Source organism: Phragmites australis, chromosome 8 (genome assembly GCF_958298935.1).
Source record: "Phragmites australis chromosome 8, lpPhrAust1.1, whole genome shotgun sequence".
Classification (NCBI taxonomy): domain Eukaryota; kingdom Viridiplantae; phylum Streptophyta; class Magnoliopsida; order Poales; family Poaceae; genus Phragmites; species Phragmites australis.
In genome coordinates, this window is record NC_084928.1 from 36,081,517 (window position 1) to 36,098,502 (window position 16,986).

General features: G+C 44.8%; 3 protein-coding genes across 7 annotated transcripts; 2 read left to right on the forward strand and 1 right to left on the reverse strand.

Moving 5' to 3' along the window:
• Positions 1-232: 232 nt before the first annotated feature.
• LOC133927799 (uncharacterized) lies at positions 233-1,125 on the forward strand. Its single transcript, XM_062374188.1, has 2 exons — positions 233-585; positions 696-1,125. The coding sequence occupies exons 1-2, from the start codon at positions 233-235 to the stop codon at positions 1,123-1,125; spliced, it is 783 nt and encodes a 260-aa protein (XP_062230172.1).
• On the forward strand, positions 350-3,382 carry LOC133927329 (sorting nexin 2B-like). Of its 4 annotated transcripts, XM_062373746.1 has the most exons (4): positions 351-1,806; positions 2,687-2,819; positions 2,989-3,048; positions 3,131-3,382. In XM_062373746.1, exons 1-3 carry the CDS (start codon positions 1,165-1,167, stop codon positions 3,042-3,044), a joined length of 831 nt encoding a protein of 276 aa, XP_062229730.1. In that variant the 5' UTR covers positions 351-1,164; the 3' UTR covers positions 3,045-3,048; positions 3,131-3,382. The 4 variants fall into 4 exon arrangements, 3 of the variants coding, with proteins under 3 accessions (XP_062229728.1, XP_062229730.1, XP_062229729.1); XM_062373745.1 differs by having other exon boundaries at positions 2,989-3,382; XR_009911315.1 differs by having other exon boundaries at positions 352-1,806; positions 2,650-2,819; positions 2,989-3,382.
• A 3,032-nt stretch (positions 3,383-6,414) lies between these two features.
• LOC133927328 (cadmium/zinc-transporting ATPase HMA2-like) lies at positions 6,415-13,567 on the reverse strand. 2 transcript variants are annotated; one of them, XM_062373742.1, is made up of 10 exons: positions 13,453-13,567; positions 13,072-13,341; positions 11,676-11,939; positions 10,688-10,785; positions 9,898-10,153; positions 9,644-9,781; positions 9,180-9,507; positions 8,896-9,098; positions 8,406-8,596; positions 6,415-8,292 (listed from the first exon to the last, which is right to left on the reverse strand). In XM_062373742.1, the coding sequence occupies exons 2-10, from the start codon at positions 13,259-13,261 to the stop codon at positions 6,661-6,663; spliced, it is 3,300 nt and encodes a 1,099-aa protein (XP_062229726.1). In that variant the 5' UTR covers positions 13,262-13,341; positions 13,453-13,567; the 3' UTR covers positions 6,415-6,660. The 2 variants fall into 2 exon arrangements, with proteins under 2 accessions (XP_062229726.1, XP_062229725.1); XM_062373741.1 differs by having other exon boundaries at positions 8,406-8,602.
• Between the last annotated feature and the right edge of the window lie 3,419 nt (positions 13,568-16,986).

Sequence of the window (16,986 nt, forward strand, 5' to 3'; positions counted from 1 at the left end):
AGGGGAATGTTCTCAGAAAGTTTTGGAGTTATTTAAATTTCATATTAGATCTGAAATATTCGTATGAATGTATCTCCAATTCAAATAAACCTTAACGGGGACTTCTATTACACGTTGTAGAGATTTTTTTTATCAAACTCTTGTTGAATTCTTGTGCCGAATTTTTTTTCATACCTGTCCGTATGTGTGTGGGAAAATCGGTTACATTATTATCTTTCTTTTTACAATCTAAATGCCGTCGCATGAGCTCTATGGATCTATCCACGTCATCCTTTTTACGCGAGCCGTCGGATTGCGCCACCAGCTCCTCACGACCGTTCGATACGGACAGGTCGGCCACATCGTCTCCATCGAATCACGATTCTTCGACCGCTTTCTCCGCTCGTGGCTGTGTGCTAGAAAAAAACCACCTCCACGGCATGGGCGCATTCACCCCGACCCCAGCCCACGTTCTCCGTGCTCCTCGCCACCTCGAAGGACCGTGCTCTGGCTCCACTGCCGCCTCGCCGGCGCGCTGCGCCCGCTCCTAGCTTCTCCAGGCCTGTCGCCGCTCCTTCTCTATCTCCAAGAGCCCGCGCCAAATCCGTATCTAAAATCGAATCCCCAACTAAATAGGCCGGATCTCCACTCTATCCTCAACCGAATTCGGGCGAGATTCATCCATATCCCCAATCCAACAGTGTGCCTGTATAAAGGAGAGGATTTGATCTAGATGAGGGGGAAGAATCCGGCCAGAGGCCCTGCTGTAGGCTGAAGCCCGACCGCACGCGGCCTTGTGTCGCGCCGCCCCTGCTGCTGTCTGCTGAGGAGAACGGGCTGATCCCCTGGTGCGTCGGCGGATTGGCGACTCGGCCGAAGGCCGTCGCCTCCCGGTGCTGCCCTGTGTCCTGCCGGCCGGTAGCCCCTGCTGTCGGGTCCCCTGCTGCCGTCTCTGGCGCCGATGGAAGAAAGGGGCCTAGCCCCTGCTGCGTCGCACCGCCTCACCACCAGGCCAGGAGCCCTGCTGCGCTGAGGCCCGGTCGCATGTGGCCGAAGGCCGTGGCGTCCCCTGCTACTGCCGTGGAGCCGGGCCAGCCAGAGCCCCTGTTGGTCGCTGCCCTTGTGCAGTGCCATTTCCCCCGGTGAGTTTGCTTTGATTGTTTCGGCCAGCCTCTGTGTTGCGCCATGTCTCCATTGGTCAACCACTCGACCAGGTACGCATCTGTCTATGCCACACATGTCGATTTGAGCTTGGCTGCTGCTGCATGTGTTGTTTTATCTGCATTGGCTGTGTGTGTTGGTATGGATATGATGATCATGTTCACCGCCGGTCGTGGCCTGCACCATGCTCAGCTCAACCGCCGCCTTGCCGATACCTTCTGGGTCCACTTCGTGCCGCCGTGGCCCCGCAAGAACACCATCGAGAACCAAGTCATGCAGCGGGACGAGTTCGTGGCTCAGCTTCACGTCGCGCTCGAGCGGTACCTGTGGTGGCTCGCCGAGCACCCCACGATCGGGCCCAGTGATGAGCTGCGTGTATTCTTGCAGGCCGAGGGAAAGATGCCGTTGTCTGGCAGCACCGATGTGGCGTCCAGGATGCTCGATGGACCGGCGCGGCTCCCGCGACAGCTCCCCTCCGGAGAGGAGGACGTGGTGCAGCCAGCCAAGGGCGGGAGGGACCTGCTGATGATATTCAAAGAGCTCAAACAGTCGGTTGTGATAGACTGGGCTGACGTCAAGCCGCCACTGGTGGAGGAGGAAAGGGAGTTCCTGGAGAAGGAGAAGCTGCATGAGTGGGAGCGGCAGCTCACCAGTGCGTCACAACAGGTGGTTTCATAGTTACGACCAGCGAGGCAATTGGTTTCATCTCTTGTAACAACTATATTTGAGTAGTGATTCAATTTCCAGCTATACATAAGATTTTTACAAAGGAAAATTTAATAATGAACAATGTTATTCCCTTTAGAGCTGCATTCATGGTATACATTGAATTCATGACATAGGAGTATGATCAATGCATCTCCTTCAGTACCACCCTCCTTTCCTTTTTTGACACTGTAGTACTTCAACCATTACAGAGAGGTTTTTGAGGCACAATGTCCCCCTGCTCGGTAACTTTAATTTAAGTGCAAGGTTGTTATTGTAATTATTGTTTCTTTTATACCAAAACATCTTAATTAGGGAAATGTTTGGTCATTTTACCATTCATCTTAAATCAAGTGAGTGCATGTAAGGCCTTCATATAATATGAGCCAGTAGTATTGTCCTGTGTAGATTGACATTTAGATTGTTCATATATTAATTAAACTATAATCCATGTATAGCATCAAGATATGCTGCACAACGATCATATGAACATGTTCTCGAGAAAAAAAAAGAGACAGTTCTCGAAAGATTAATAGGGCAAGAAATCAATATTTTGTAACAAGGCGAACATTCTTGAATCAGAAGCTTGAGAGGAGTCTACCCATGCCTCTTGTCAGTTGGTCACAATATCACAGTAGGTGAATAGGACAAGGTCCGTATTGTTGCGTTGCGTGTCTGATAATATGAAGCAACATCAGTTGATGGGAAATTTTGTATAGAAAAGTGTATTTATGCTGAAAAGGAGTGAAGCAGTCTTGGTGGAAGCTATTGCATAATCTTACTGGTTGTGTTTGAACTCTGAAGGCTGTTTAACGTTGGCATCGTCCCATCCTCTCCTCAGGCAGAAACACTTGTCACGGCTCAGCAAGATATGGGTGAAACAACAAGAGTGCTCAGATTGGCATTTATCAAACTAACAAAGTTTGAGACTGATGAGGCAATGTATGACTCGCAGAGAATAAGAGCAGCTGACAGTAAGTGTATAGCCACTATAGCTGTTAAAGTTATCAGGGCATGCCGAAATTTGAATGCTCAAACTGTTAAATATCTGGTAGAAACGTAGACCTGTAGACTACTTTTTCAATGATCTCTTCTGCTTATGAAGTGATCATATTTGAGGATCTTTCTTTTTTTTTTTGGCAGGGTACGCTGCATGGTCATTTGAGCATAATGTTGTATGTCCATACTGCATTTTCTGATCAGGCAAGTGCATTATTGACTGTACAAACACTCATGTCAGATCTGGCATCATTACAGTCCAGGATTGAGAAACTTGAACCTGCAGCGTCGAAGATATTTGGTGGTAATGGATCTAGACTTCGCAGAATTGAAGAGCTAAGGGAAACAATAAGGGCTACTGAAGATGCTAAGTTTTGTGCTTTAAGGGAGTATGAGAATAAAGATGATGAATGTTCCAGAGCAAGAATTGGGCGACCATTGCTGCTATTGTTTATTCCATGCTTTCATTACTACTCCTTTAACCTCGTATAACTGCGACCATCATTTTGTCCTTCTTATGCAAAATCAATTTCATGTAGTGGTGCAGTAAGCTTTACATATTGCTCCCATCTTGTTGTTTGTGTGAAAATAGAAACCATAATCAGCAATAGGAAGGACTGGTGTCTTCATAGCTGGGAGTAATATGGTTTTCAGGAGGCTGTATTTAAATAGGGGCCTGGAGATTTAGAATTGCTTTTGAAAATATATTCTGCAATATCCATATCCATTCATTCATGTTCGGAGATATGCTCCCTTGTAACTTTGGAGCAAACCATAAGTTATTTTTATTTGCCTGCTTGCATGGGCCATATATCCTTGATGTTAGTCACCTGGTTGGCAAATATAAAATAGCAGCAGCAATAGCAGTTCTTCCCTCCGGCTTGCCTTTGTTGTTGTAACTTATAAAGTAGTTTGGTTTCAATTATGTTTTGCACTTTGCTCTTGATGAAATCTCACTTTGTGTCATGGGCATGAAATACTGTTCACGCAGTTACTGTGTGTGGGCAGGAGATCAAGCTTGCCAATAAATTAGGAAGGAAATAAATTAGAATTAGAAGGGGTATTATGGAAAGAGATAAATTAGGTTTGGAAGGTAAGATTAGTAGGGATAAGTTAGGGAAGTCAGAGTTTGTTTAGGAATTAAATCAGAGTCGGGTGAAGAAAGAGTAAAGGAGTTGTATTTGGTTACTGTAGCACATGGGTACTGTAGCGCAGGTCAGTTGGCCAGCTATACATAGGTGGCAATAAATATGTATTAGGGATCAAGCAATGAGAACTAATCTAGTCTCCTTCAATATTCATCTCTCTTATCTATAACCTAAATCTCTCATCCCTAGCAGCTGACGTCGTCTGACTATCCTCTCGGCAGATGTTTATCCTCGTTATGATCTAAGAATCATAACAACTTGGTATCAGAGACTATAGTTTCTGATGCTGAAATCAAGCAGTTCAAGGTGCTTTTCGTCGCGCAGGAAGAGCGGCTACGGAAGGAAATAAAGGAGGGCTTCGCTACCATCAACAACACCCTGGGTGACATCAAGAAGGCGATGTATGATGTCACGCGTGCAGTGACAGGGCTCATGGATCGCATGTCGGCAATGGAAAAGCGGGCATTGATCTAACTCCGATCACGGGTGATTTTGTCTCATCGGTAGTCAACCAAGCCCAATCAAAGGCTGATCCACCGCCCTCCACATCATAGGAACCACCGGCGGCTTCTCCTCTGCTGGGCGGCACAAAAATTCTGTAGGTAGATAATAGGACACATGCATCTCCGCCAAACATTAGTCATGCACGGTCCCTCGGTGACGGTCAGCGGCAGACCGACAGCAAGCTACACAGCCTACAGCAGCACACGTGCAGTTTCACACTCATTCAAGTTAGATTTCCTGCGCTATAATGGCAAGGACGACTCCCTATCATGTATGCGCAGCCCAATACCTTCCATTGTGTCGTGCCCAAACATATCGCGCTAACACTACAATCCTTTGCCAACATGGGGATTTCAGGGGCTGCAACCATAGCCGTCACCCTCTAATATTCATCTCTTTCATCTATAGTCTAAATCTCTCATCCCTAACAGCTAACGTCACCTAGCTATCCTTTTGGCGGATGTTTATCTCCGTTATGATTGGTGAGGGAACTGAGATCTGATAGACACCTCATGTTGTGCTGATATAATGTGCAGGAAAACAACCGAAGTGAACTCCAGAGGCTATATAGAGAAAGGAAGGGAAATTTTCTGGTGATATAAAAATATTTGTTACAAGCCAGGTATTGCTTCCATTATTTCATTTATTTTCTATGATGATGCTAGGAAACATCTAAGTCTCAGAATCTAATGACAATATTTTTCACTGACCGGTCCGCGCCATTTTTCTAGTTATTTTGAGTTCGGAACACCGGAATTCCATTGATTTCTATGGAAATTATGTTGTTTCCTATGAAACTCCAGAGAACTCCTAGATGAAAGTTTATACATGTACCTTCAAGAGTCAGGGCTCGTTTGGTAGTATTTTGGATTCTATCAGAAACATTTTAGTTTCTATTTCTCTCTGGAAATATTTCTTTGGTGAATCAAAATCCCTTTGTGCAATTGTTTAACTAGTTGAATAGATTCTGATTCTCGATGGAGGATGTCAGTTGCAAATGAGAAAGGAAATGATTCATAAACGGGAAAAAAAAAATCACATTTTGCCTATTTCTCACTTATAGTTAAAACAGAGAAACATTTCTCCCATTTTGAATTCAAATCACTTGTCAGAAGTATCATTTGGTAAAGATTCCATTAGTTCTGGCCAGAATCCGAAATATTTCTTCCATCCAAACAGGTTCTTAGTCTCTTGTTAGCGTCAAAGGATATTTCCATGTTAAGGACAAGGTGATGTCGGTACTTGTTTGGAACCCTGGAATATACAGATCCATGTATGGATTATAATACTTTCTGCAAATATATATAAATATATACAACCCTGGAATATACAGATCCATGTATGGATTATAATACTTTCTGCAAATATATATAAATATATACATATATAATTCCAATTTTTTAAAAGGGATCTTCATTAAAAATATATATATACTGATTTCTCAAATTGAGTATTGGTCTGCACTAGTTATCAAACAGACAGAATTGTTGTTTTGTGCAACAAGTTTGGAGCACCCCACCTTTTTTTTTACGCCTCTCGTCTAGGTACAGCTCGTAGTATCTGAGTATACACGTAAACACGCATATTCCTCACACACGCATACCTACTCATATATTTAGACCTACAGGCTATATTCAGAGACATTACTATCCGACATTAGTATCCCTAAAGAGATCGATGAAATCATCCGAGAAATCATCCAAGACTCCGTAGACAAGCACGTCACCTGTATCAGCTAAAACTCTGAGAAGCGAGAATGCTGCATGTACAACTCCACACTCATCAAGCCCATGGCTCCATTACGGAAACACACTACTGTGAATCTGCGGTCTTGAAAAGAAAAAGTAATAGGAGTGCACAAATATGAACTGATCTCTATTAACATATTTAATCAAGCACGACACCAACTAATTCCCACTGCACATCAGATCAAATACGACAGTCTCTATTGCAACTCCTCCAATCCTTACAGAAGATGCACACACAGGCGCAAGAAACAACCAAGCAGAGTCCCTTTCAGACATCTGCTTCGTCAAAATTCTACACCATTTTCTTCAGCAAAGCTATATAACTAGATCGAACACCCTGCACCGGCAACCTAGTTTACGCTGTTGAATTAAACTTAGTTGTTGATATATGTATATAATTCTTCAGTTCTTCTACCCTACTCAACCACAATCTCAGGCAGTTTCAGTATGCTGTGGCTGCAGCAGCCGCTAGTCCTGGGGCACTTCACGTAGCTCCTGCAGCACCGGCTGGCTTCCCTGGCACAGACAACCTGCCAGCTTGAACAAATGTCTTTGCCTTCGCTTCCAAACCCCTTGTTGCTGGTTACGCTGCTGCAGTTTCTGCTGACACAGTCGGCGGGAGGTGGAACACAATCCTTCGCCTTCAGATGGCTTCCACAGTCTTCCTCTTTGTGCTCTTCATTGTGGTGACTGCATTGGCTGTGCTGCTCATGGTTTTCAGACGTCGCACCGATTGATATTGAGTATTCTTGAACCGGCTCAACTGCAATGTTGTCTTGATCATGAGGTTCATGGCAGCAATGGCTGTGGTGGTGCCGTAGCTCGGCATGGCAGTCCTTTTTTGATTCCTCAATCTCCACATGGTCATGGCAGTGGTGCGTATCCGCAGTGTGCAAAGTTTGCTGTTCAGCATGGCAATGGTGCTCATGGTCATGGTCATGACAAGCATGCCCACCAGTGGAATGCAGAATGATTGGTTCTTTGCACTGGCTATGTTCATGCTCATGACAAGCATGCTCACCTGTAGAGTGTGAATGGCTGTGTTCTTCGCAGTGGCTATGCTCATGGTCATGGCAAGCATGCTCACCAGTGGAATGCAGAATGATTGGTTCTTTGCACTGGCTATGTTCATGCTCATGACAAGCATGCTCACCTGCAGAGTGTGAATGGCTGTGTTCTTCGCAGTGGCTATGCTCATGGTCATGGTACGCACCCTCACTGTCAGAAAGCGAAGTATTGGGTTCTTTGCAGGGACTGTGCTCATGATCATGGCAATCATGCTTGTTGATGAAGCGCGGGCTGCTCAGCTCTTTGCAGTGGTCATGGCCAGCATGGTTCTCTACAACCAGCTGGTTGCCTGACTCTTTGCAGTGGTTATGGGTATGATCATGATCATGGCAAGCATGTTTTTCTGTAAGCAGCTGGTTGCTGGGCTCTTCGCAGTGGTTATGGCTGTGACCATGATCATGACAAGCATGCTTACCAGCAGCTGAGTGTGAATTGCAAGATTCTTTGCAACTGCCTATTGACTTGCACGGACCATCTGAGCAGTGGCGGGAAACACAATGCTTCTTTGTGTGCGATCCATGCTGTGAAGAAGCACAACATTTTTTCACCTTTCGACTGTTCTCTCTCAATAACAACATGCTGTACATGATCACCAGCAAGCATGTACCAACATCTGCAAGGACAGCTGCCCAAATAAGTGGATGTCCGGATAGTGCAAGTCCAACAATTGCAAGCTTCGTAATCACTGAGAAGATGATGTTCACAACGATAGTCCGGTATGTCCTCCGTGCCAGCTGGACAGCCTTTGGAATCCTGCGGATGTCATTCGACATCAGAGTAATGTGGCTCGTCTCCATTGCTACAGCTGAACCAGATACACCCATCGAGACTCCAACATCAGCCTTAGCCAATGCTGGGGCATCATTCATGCCATCGCCAATCATCAGCGTAGGGCCATATTTTGCCTTGAGTTCATCAACAATTCTCACTTTGTCCTCTGGAAGAAGATCAGAATGAACCTCTTCAAGGATGTTCCCAAGCTGGCAAAAGATAGAAGTGAAATTAGGAGTGGCCGTACCCCCTAAAGAATGAGGAAGTGCACAGTATCAACAAGTACATATCCTCAAAGAAAAAGGGGAAAAACAACTGTTACCTGGTTCTGTGCATATGCAGCTGCCGCAGCGCTATCCCCAGTTAGCATCACTGACTTGATGCCCAATGATCTCAGCTCCTTGATAGCTTCATCTGATCCAGTTCGACAGGAATCCGATAGAGTAAATACTCCGATCAATTCCTTTTTGCAGACAACATATCCGATGGTAACTCCTTTCATGTCTTTCATGTCTGGAACTAGAACAAAAGAAAGAGGCAAATAATTGTTCAGGGCTCAATAAAAATAGTTTGTTACAAACAATGTTTTGTTTAGATAATATTAAAACACAAAACAACCTTTTAAAATTATTGATTTGGCTGTGTTTCAGTCGGACAATAGAAGAATGAACAAAAAATCGTTTTAAAATGACTATTGTTTCTTCAAGCAAAAAACCTTTTATATGTACAGTGGAATTGACTTCATGCACAAGATGTAGGCTCTCTATCTAGGTAACTAGAAACAGAATATTGTCAATAACACGTTTACCAACCTGTTTCGCATGAGGCCCTTGACAAAATTCTTTTGTTCCCAATATATACACCTTCCCCGTCAATCTCACCATAAACCCCCTCTCCAGGGTAGATTTGAAACTCAGTGACATTCTCTGATTTTGGTTCCACTGACTTCGATTGAGCATAGTCAACAAGCGCAGATGCCATAGGGTGGCTTGATCTGCTTTCAATGCTTGAAACCCTGCAACAGCCATGATATTCAGTATATATACACACAAAGAAACTTTGCGCGGTGCGCAATTTACAAGGAAACAGCACTCACCAGTAAAGAAGTTGTTGCATGGAGACACGTTCGCCAACTGCCTGGAATTCCTCGACACAGAACTCTCCTCTGGTAATTGTACCGGTTTTATCAAAAGCAGCAACTTTGATCTTGGCTAGGGATTCTAGGACATCCCCTCCTTTGATGAGGAGCCCTGTTCTCGCAGCCCTCAGTAGAGCGCAGAAGGTGGCAACCGGCGTCGAGAGCACTAGAGCACATGGGCAAGCGCTCACTAGAAAGACAAGGGCCAATTGGAACCAGTATTTGAGGTTGTGTGCTCTGACCGCCACAGGGATCACTGCTACTGCCGCAGCCATGACAACAACAGCTGGAGGTGCAACCCAAGATAACAGTAAGAAAGCCATATGGTCAAACCTCTAAATGTCTAAATTTTGTAGTAACTATTGCAGTAGGCATCTCAAAACGAAAATCGTAGCAGGACTAGTCTACTGTATCTAACTTACCGGGTGTGTAGTACTTGGCGCATGTATCAATCAGCCTCTGTGTATTGGACCTACTGTTTTGTGCTTCTTCAACTAGCCTTGCCATTTTAGCCACTGCAGAGTTGTCAGCCATAGCAGTTGTCCTCACAGCAATGTAACCTACCACGTCACCAATACAGAATCACCACAAGATATTTCTTTGCAAAAAGAGAAGATAGTAGCTTATTCTAGGCATTAAGACATGTCAATGGAAGTGGCGATGTGATATGTATTACCATCTATGTTGATCGTCCCAGCCCAGACATGGGACTCTGGTTGCTTCGCTACCGGGAATGACTCCCCAGTGAGGGTACTCTCATCAACCTCACTCCGTCCATCAGCAACAACACCATCAATTGGAATGACTTCCCCTGCCTTGACAGCTATTAATGTATCGATCGCCACGTCCTGAGCCGCAACCACTTGCCCGGTCTCTACTAGAACAGCCTTTTGTGGTGACATGCCCATTAGCGATGACATCCCAGCAGTCGCCTTCATGTCAAACCAGCATCTAATCAGATTTTTTTTCAAGAAAATAAATGCAACTAGTGCCTATATGTATGAGTGTATATGCAACTACTATTGTTTTTCTTACGACAGATTGCTTTTGGTTGTTGTTTATTAGATTTTCTAATCATGCTTTACGGATATGTATGAGTGCATATGAATGTTTGAGTTCACTAGATATAAAGTGTATTTGTCTTCACTTGAGAATTCAGGTGGATATCAGTGCCATGCGCTCATCAGTATGCTAAAATGGTGGTACAATCAGCAATGTGGACCTGACACTGGTCCAAACCATGCCCCATATGGCAGACCAGAATCTGTTTATCAATCCGTCAGTGGGGATAGTGCACACCCAAATCAAACAACCTCGTTCTGTTGCATTGGGATGAACATGTGCTCACAAATTTGACACGTTAAAGAACTAGATCCTTCTCTGTTTAGTGGGTTCATGTGTGGGCGCAGAAATCCTGCAGCTATTCTTATCTCTTAGACAAAATAAACAAGCTGAAAGAGACAGACCTTGTGGCTCGCCCTGGTTTCAAGCCATTCAGCTGTAGTGAAGAGGAAAACAATGAAGCCAGCCTCAGAATAGTCCTTCAGAGCTATCGCCCCAGAAACTGCAAAGAAAGCAAATAAAACATGTGAACTCTTCACTTTAGCACGCCATCCATCTCCCAACAGAATTTCCAGCATTTCAATATTTCATGCCATGGCAGAATCTAAAAATAAAGGGTTATAAAAGTAATAACAAGGGAAAGCATATGTGATAGCAACATAGTATGAACCATCATAGGTGAGAAGGTAGTGCCCACAAGGAAATGTGGTGATGCGTATGCATAGACTGCAAAATATTGTGTCGATTCATTGGTATGTGTTAGATGCATGTTAGAATTGGGCTATCTTAATACCACAAACAAAATCTCTAGAAAGTACGATTCAAACAATACGTTGCTTCTTCAAAGTAATACAATTCCCTATTGAGGTCACATTACCATATTGAAGAAAAGCATAGTTCTCTTCATTTAGCATATACATTAGCATCACAGCAACATATCCCTTTAATGGTCCCTCCAGAAAATAATGAAGGAAAAGATTGGGCGAGTGAGACAAAAACTTTTAGGTGCCGGATCAGTTCTGCTCTCCCACTAAGGAGCCACCATATTGGTCCTGGCAAAACAACCTGTCATGACCCCTTTTTGCACGACAGTCACGAGCACCATTTATTTGCCCCGAAGTGCTGGTATCTTGTCGGGTTTTACATGAGTAACAGAAGATTATGACACGAAAATATGAGCTGTATTACTAGGCTCGGTACCGATATATTATATTTTCATGATAAAACTAAGTTGAAGGATAAGTCTCATCTACAGATTTGTCTATTTCCATCTGATATTACTAAATGCTTTGTGAATCTAGTGTTACATATTTATTTATCTCCAAAAGAAGACCAGTTCAATGAAAGGAGAAATCATCCGTGTCAACCTGTTAATCAGAGGGGATTCTTTACCTGCAATGAGCATGAGTATGTTGACATCGAGGGTGAGCCTCCGGGCAGCTGAAATGCTTCTCAGAACGATCGGTGGCAGGCCAGCAGCCGCCGCCACCAGTGCAAACCATTTCAGGGGATGCCAGAAATGCCCGAACAGCGATACAACCAGAAAAACTCCACAGAAAAGAACGTACGGACTCGGCCATTTGTTCCTTATCTTCACTGTGCCACTGCCGTAAGCTCGAACAGACGCCTCAAGCTTCGCCTGGTTCAACACCTTGACTGGAAACATCAAAGAAAAAGTCAAGGTTCCACAGCTGTTCATCTTGCAAACTGTGATGACTGCGGGAAATGCAGGTAAAAATGGCAGATTCATATCATAGATCAAGCAGTTGTTACGTAGTACATCTCATAAATAGTTTTTTTCCTTTTTAGACTGGGAAATATTGGTTGAAATCATAGTGAAAACTCAGGTCAGGATTGAACCTACGGTCTATGCGAGTTGAACTCTGGCCTTCAGCTAGAGGTACCAGGTACTAATCCGCAGTGCAGTTTGTGCTATGAAACCACCTGTGAGGTTGTGACAGCAACAACTACAACAAGACTAATAAGATTTCTGGGGACTCAGGTCAGGTCACCAACTTTTTTGTACCGATGCAAGGTTTCAGCTAATCAATCAGCAGACATCGCGATCGTAACTAATATAAATGGACCGGGCTACACACAGCATGGAAAGCGGCGCAGATCAGCGTCCTCTAATCGCTATTCTCACGCCAAGCACGATCAATTGCACCCAAAATTCACAACTCCTTCTGACACATAACTGGTCCCCATAAACAGATAACAAAAAAAAAAATCCAGAAAATCCGTTCAAAGGAAAGTTGAAATGTTCAGAAAGGACGAGAACAGGAAAGGAAGAAATGAACTTTGCGTGATTCTTTCCGTCGTCCAACACTCCAGCATACTCTTCCGCTGCTGAGAAGTGGGAACAAAGTCTTTTTTTTTGGAGAAAATCCAAACATACCGGCAGCACGAAAGATTGTTTGTTTAGTTCACGGCGGCATCAAAATTTAATAAGGTTGTTGCCGCAAGTTGCTATCCAAAGATCGGGTTTTTATTTTATCCTTGGGGCAGCTGGGACCCCGGTCCGGTCTAGTAGTCACAATCCCCGTCTCCGTCCAGTCAAATCCAACAAATAATTACACGGAACGATCACGAGCGGCAGCAGTGAAAGAAGTTCACCAAGCCCACACAGGCGGATCAAAATCAAACCTCCCCAGGACAGGAGGAGGATGTGAAAAAGGAGAGACTTTTCCAAACATTTTCTTTGGACAAACAACAGGGTGAAGAATTCTGCAGGGAAAGCAAGAGGGAGAGGAGGGAAATTAAGGCACCAGATCAGCCAACTTCTTACCGATTTGGGATGGGGAGATGGTGTCGGCGTCGTGGACGACGATGACGGTCCGGGACGGCACGATGACGGTCACCTTCTGGACCCCCGGCAGCGGTTGCAGGAGCTTGTCGACGAGGGGCACCTCCGACGGGCAGCAGATCCCCAGCACGTCGAAGTAGCTCTTCTGGGACTTGCCGGCCGCCTCCCCCATCTCTCCTCGTCTTCGTTCTAGCAGCAGCCTCTCTCTTTGCGTGTCCTCCCCTTTCTTTCTCTGTAGAGAATAAACCAGACCTGCAGACACGACGACACGGCAAGAAGCCAAGATGTGAGCAGAGCAGCGTGCCGGCGCGGGGTGCTGGTGGTGGTTGACGGATTGAAGTAGCCTGCAGGCGGCAACATTACCCGTCGCCTCTCTCGCGACCCGGGCCAACGATGAATCCAGAAGAGGATGCAGCGCACGAGACAACAACAACAATCACCACAACTGGAGAGAGATGGTTGGGTGAGAGCGGGGTTGTGGGAGGCTGGAGGCGGCCGAGTATTTATGGACCCGAGGCTTTTATTTTAATGAAAGATACTAGCTATGAGGTAATTAATATCTTACGAAACTTTAAAATACTATTAGCATAGATTATCTTAATAGATATTTTAAGAATTTATTCTATACAATACTATTATAGTATAATCTGATACTATTACAGTTATCTCTACTGTATTTTTAATGCCTCAACCACTCTATCACTCTAGCAGTTGAAGCTACCTCTGTTTGCGTGCGAAATCCGGCAGCATTCCGGCTAAGTTTGCCATCGCTGCTGGAGCTGCTCTAAATTTATTTTTTAACGGTAATTTCTTATTCTCCCATCACTAAAAAATAAAACATTAAAAGTGGTCTACTACTGCCCATGACGTGCCTACAGAGCGAGTGATGCGGAGCGGTAGTCCTCCTCCACGTACGCATGCATGCGATGCTTGCGTGGCCGGTTGGTCAGGAATCAAAGCACACGTCGTTGCACTTTCTTCCTCTCGTTTTTCGAGGGAAAGTTGGATTGTTGGAGCCATGCGTACCCATTATACAAACTAGCTTGATTGACACGTTAACACCGTCTCTGTTTTTATTTTGCTACGTAAAACGCGATAAAAGAAGACTAAAAAATTAGGTTCATAAATTTTGTATATTTCAATATTTATTTATAAAATTATTAATGTTAACACATTCAATTAATTATAAGATAATAATAGTACTTTTTATGTATACACATAATTTTAATATGTAGGTAAAAGTAATACTAACCTAAAAAACATGCTCTATGCTTAGAGTATGCACATAATACTGAATATTTTTTTGTTTTCTAATGATTAGTTATATGTATCCTTTTTATAGGATGTTCTTTGGTTTAATAAGTGAGGCATCTGAATTTTTAGCCTAAGAGTTATTTATATTTACGCTGTGCCAAAGATGATGCTATATTTACGCATTAAACCTTGTCGTTGGAATTCTCATTGTTTTCTTTCTTTTTTTTAATTTTGATTTGTCCATTGTGACTGTGACATCATGAACGGACAATGTTATTCGGAATGACTGGGCGTAACGGACACGTTGGTGGTGAATCGGGTTGAAAAGTACCCATTAAGGAACTACGAAATGTAAAAGAAATCACTATATAAGACTAAATCCGGCTTTCGGTGCGCTACTTCCTTGCTAAAATTGTACCTTCTGTCGAAGCTAAGCATGCACGCACGCACTTGTCACCATCATGGTACGTACGTACTTTTGTAAAATCTTCGTGGGCCTCGGGGCTAAGGGCAGCTCTAATCTAACCATTAAGGTATATTTCTTAAAATTATATAAATACTGTCATTTATAATTTTTTATATAAGAGATATTGAGATAAAACACGCTCTATGCTTAGAGTTAACTCAACATCTCTTCTCTGTAAGTTATGAGGAATTGTGAATGATGAGACTCATATAAATTTTAGATGAATTACACAAAAGTACATATATTATACTATTTTTATGATAGTTATAGTTTTGTGTTAACAACCAAACTAACGGGGACACATCAATAATGGTGTTTCGTGTTACAAATAGTGTAATACTTGTACTTTGGTGATACTAGGCATAATATTTATAGTTTTGTGTTATAAATGACATAATATATATAATTTTGTGCAATTCACTCAAAATTTTAAGAAAGCGTGCTCTAATAGTTAGCTAGCTCTAAAGCTACCCTAATAAACTAGCGAGAGCGGCAGTCGACATAAAGGTCGGTTCTGTGAGAAACCATCCAAATTGTATTCTAATTAATCATTAGGATGATCGTTTACACAATCATGATCACAATGATTAACCATAATCATATTCCCATAGTCCCGGTAAGTGTTTTATACCCAAGATCGGAACACCAGCCTTTACAATATGATTCATCACATCAAGGTATAATAAAGAGCAAGTAATAAAATTATACTATAAGTCTTTAAGTTATTAATATTTCGCCATAATTTACATAACACGATCACTAGAAGGACAAAAAGATAGTTTAACTCCTAGTTGTTTAGAGTTACTACGTAGCGGAAAACACATACGAGAAAGACAAAAGACAGGTAGTGTCAGGTGCTGTCAGTGACACAGGAACCAGGGGTCCCTGAGTCCCGAGGCCAGATCAGCAGGTTGCCACGTGGCGACCTCCCGCGGGGATCATCTCCCCAAAGCGCGAAAAGACTAAGTCCCGGGAGAGGGTGCTCGAGGCCATGAACAGTGGCTCCCGGGCACCAGAGTTCCCCGATGACCCGAGAAGACCAAGTGCTGGGAAGAGAGTGCTCGGGGCTACGAGCAGTGGCCCCCGAGCACTCGAGTCCCCCGACGACCAAGGAAAGCCGAGTTCCGGGAAGGGGGTGCTCGGGGCCGCGAGCAGCAGCACCCGAGCGCCCGAGTACCCCGAAGACCCAAAGGAAGCTAAATTCCGGGAGAGAGTGCTCGGGGTCGCGAGCTGTGGCCCCCGAGCACTCGGTCCCCCGAGGACCAAGAAGGGGCATATCCGGGAGAGAGTGCTCGGAGCTGTGAACAGTGACCCCCCCCCCCCCCCCCGAGCACTCGGTTCCCCGGGGACCTCAGAAGTCCTTCGCCGGTGGCCCCCACAGAGGCCTAGCGGTGAGGTGTCAATCAGTGACAGGCCCGATGCCGTATTTAAGAGGGTGTGTGGCCTGTCACTTCCAACTGCTCCTGCCACGCTCAGTGTCAGCCCCTGCCACGGCTTGGTAGAGAGGCGTGGGGACATTTAATGCACGGGTCTCATCCCGCGTCATCCGGCGCGCCTCGGGATAACATCGTGAGGCCCGAGGCGCTCCGCCTGCTGCCTTGCTGTGGCAGGCGAACAAGACCGAGCGAGCACGCCGGGCCGCTCGGTGGCTGCCCGATGGGCCCTCTTCACGGCGTCCGTTGCAAAACGCCATCATGACGATCGAGACCGGGCGGGGGGCGCGTTTCCAACCCCGCCGTCACTTCGCGCAGCGGCCCATGACGTCTGCTTCTCCATTTATGGCGCCTTGGAACTCGTGCCCTCCCTTTCGAGGTACGTTACCGCCAACGGGTATTTAAGAGGAGCCGGTGGGCACAGAAACGAGAGGCCGAATTCGGACACATCGAAAACTCTCACACACTCTCTCTCTCTGACTCGACGAAGATCGAAGACAGAGGAGCACTTAGTACAAGCACAGAAGCTAAGACCACCGAAGAACAAGGAGCCTGAAGCTCTAGGATAGACAGCCATTCTTGTAACCAGCAACATCCCTGAGAGACATTCTCAGTGCATTTATAGCATCCACACAGGAGTAGGGTGTTACGCTCAGTGCGGCCCGAACCTGTCTAAAATCCCTAGTGCATTTACTGCATTCTGCATTTGATCATTCCACCCCGCTTGCTATCGCATTTACATCT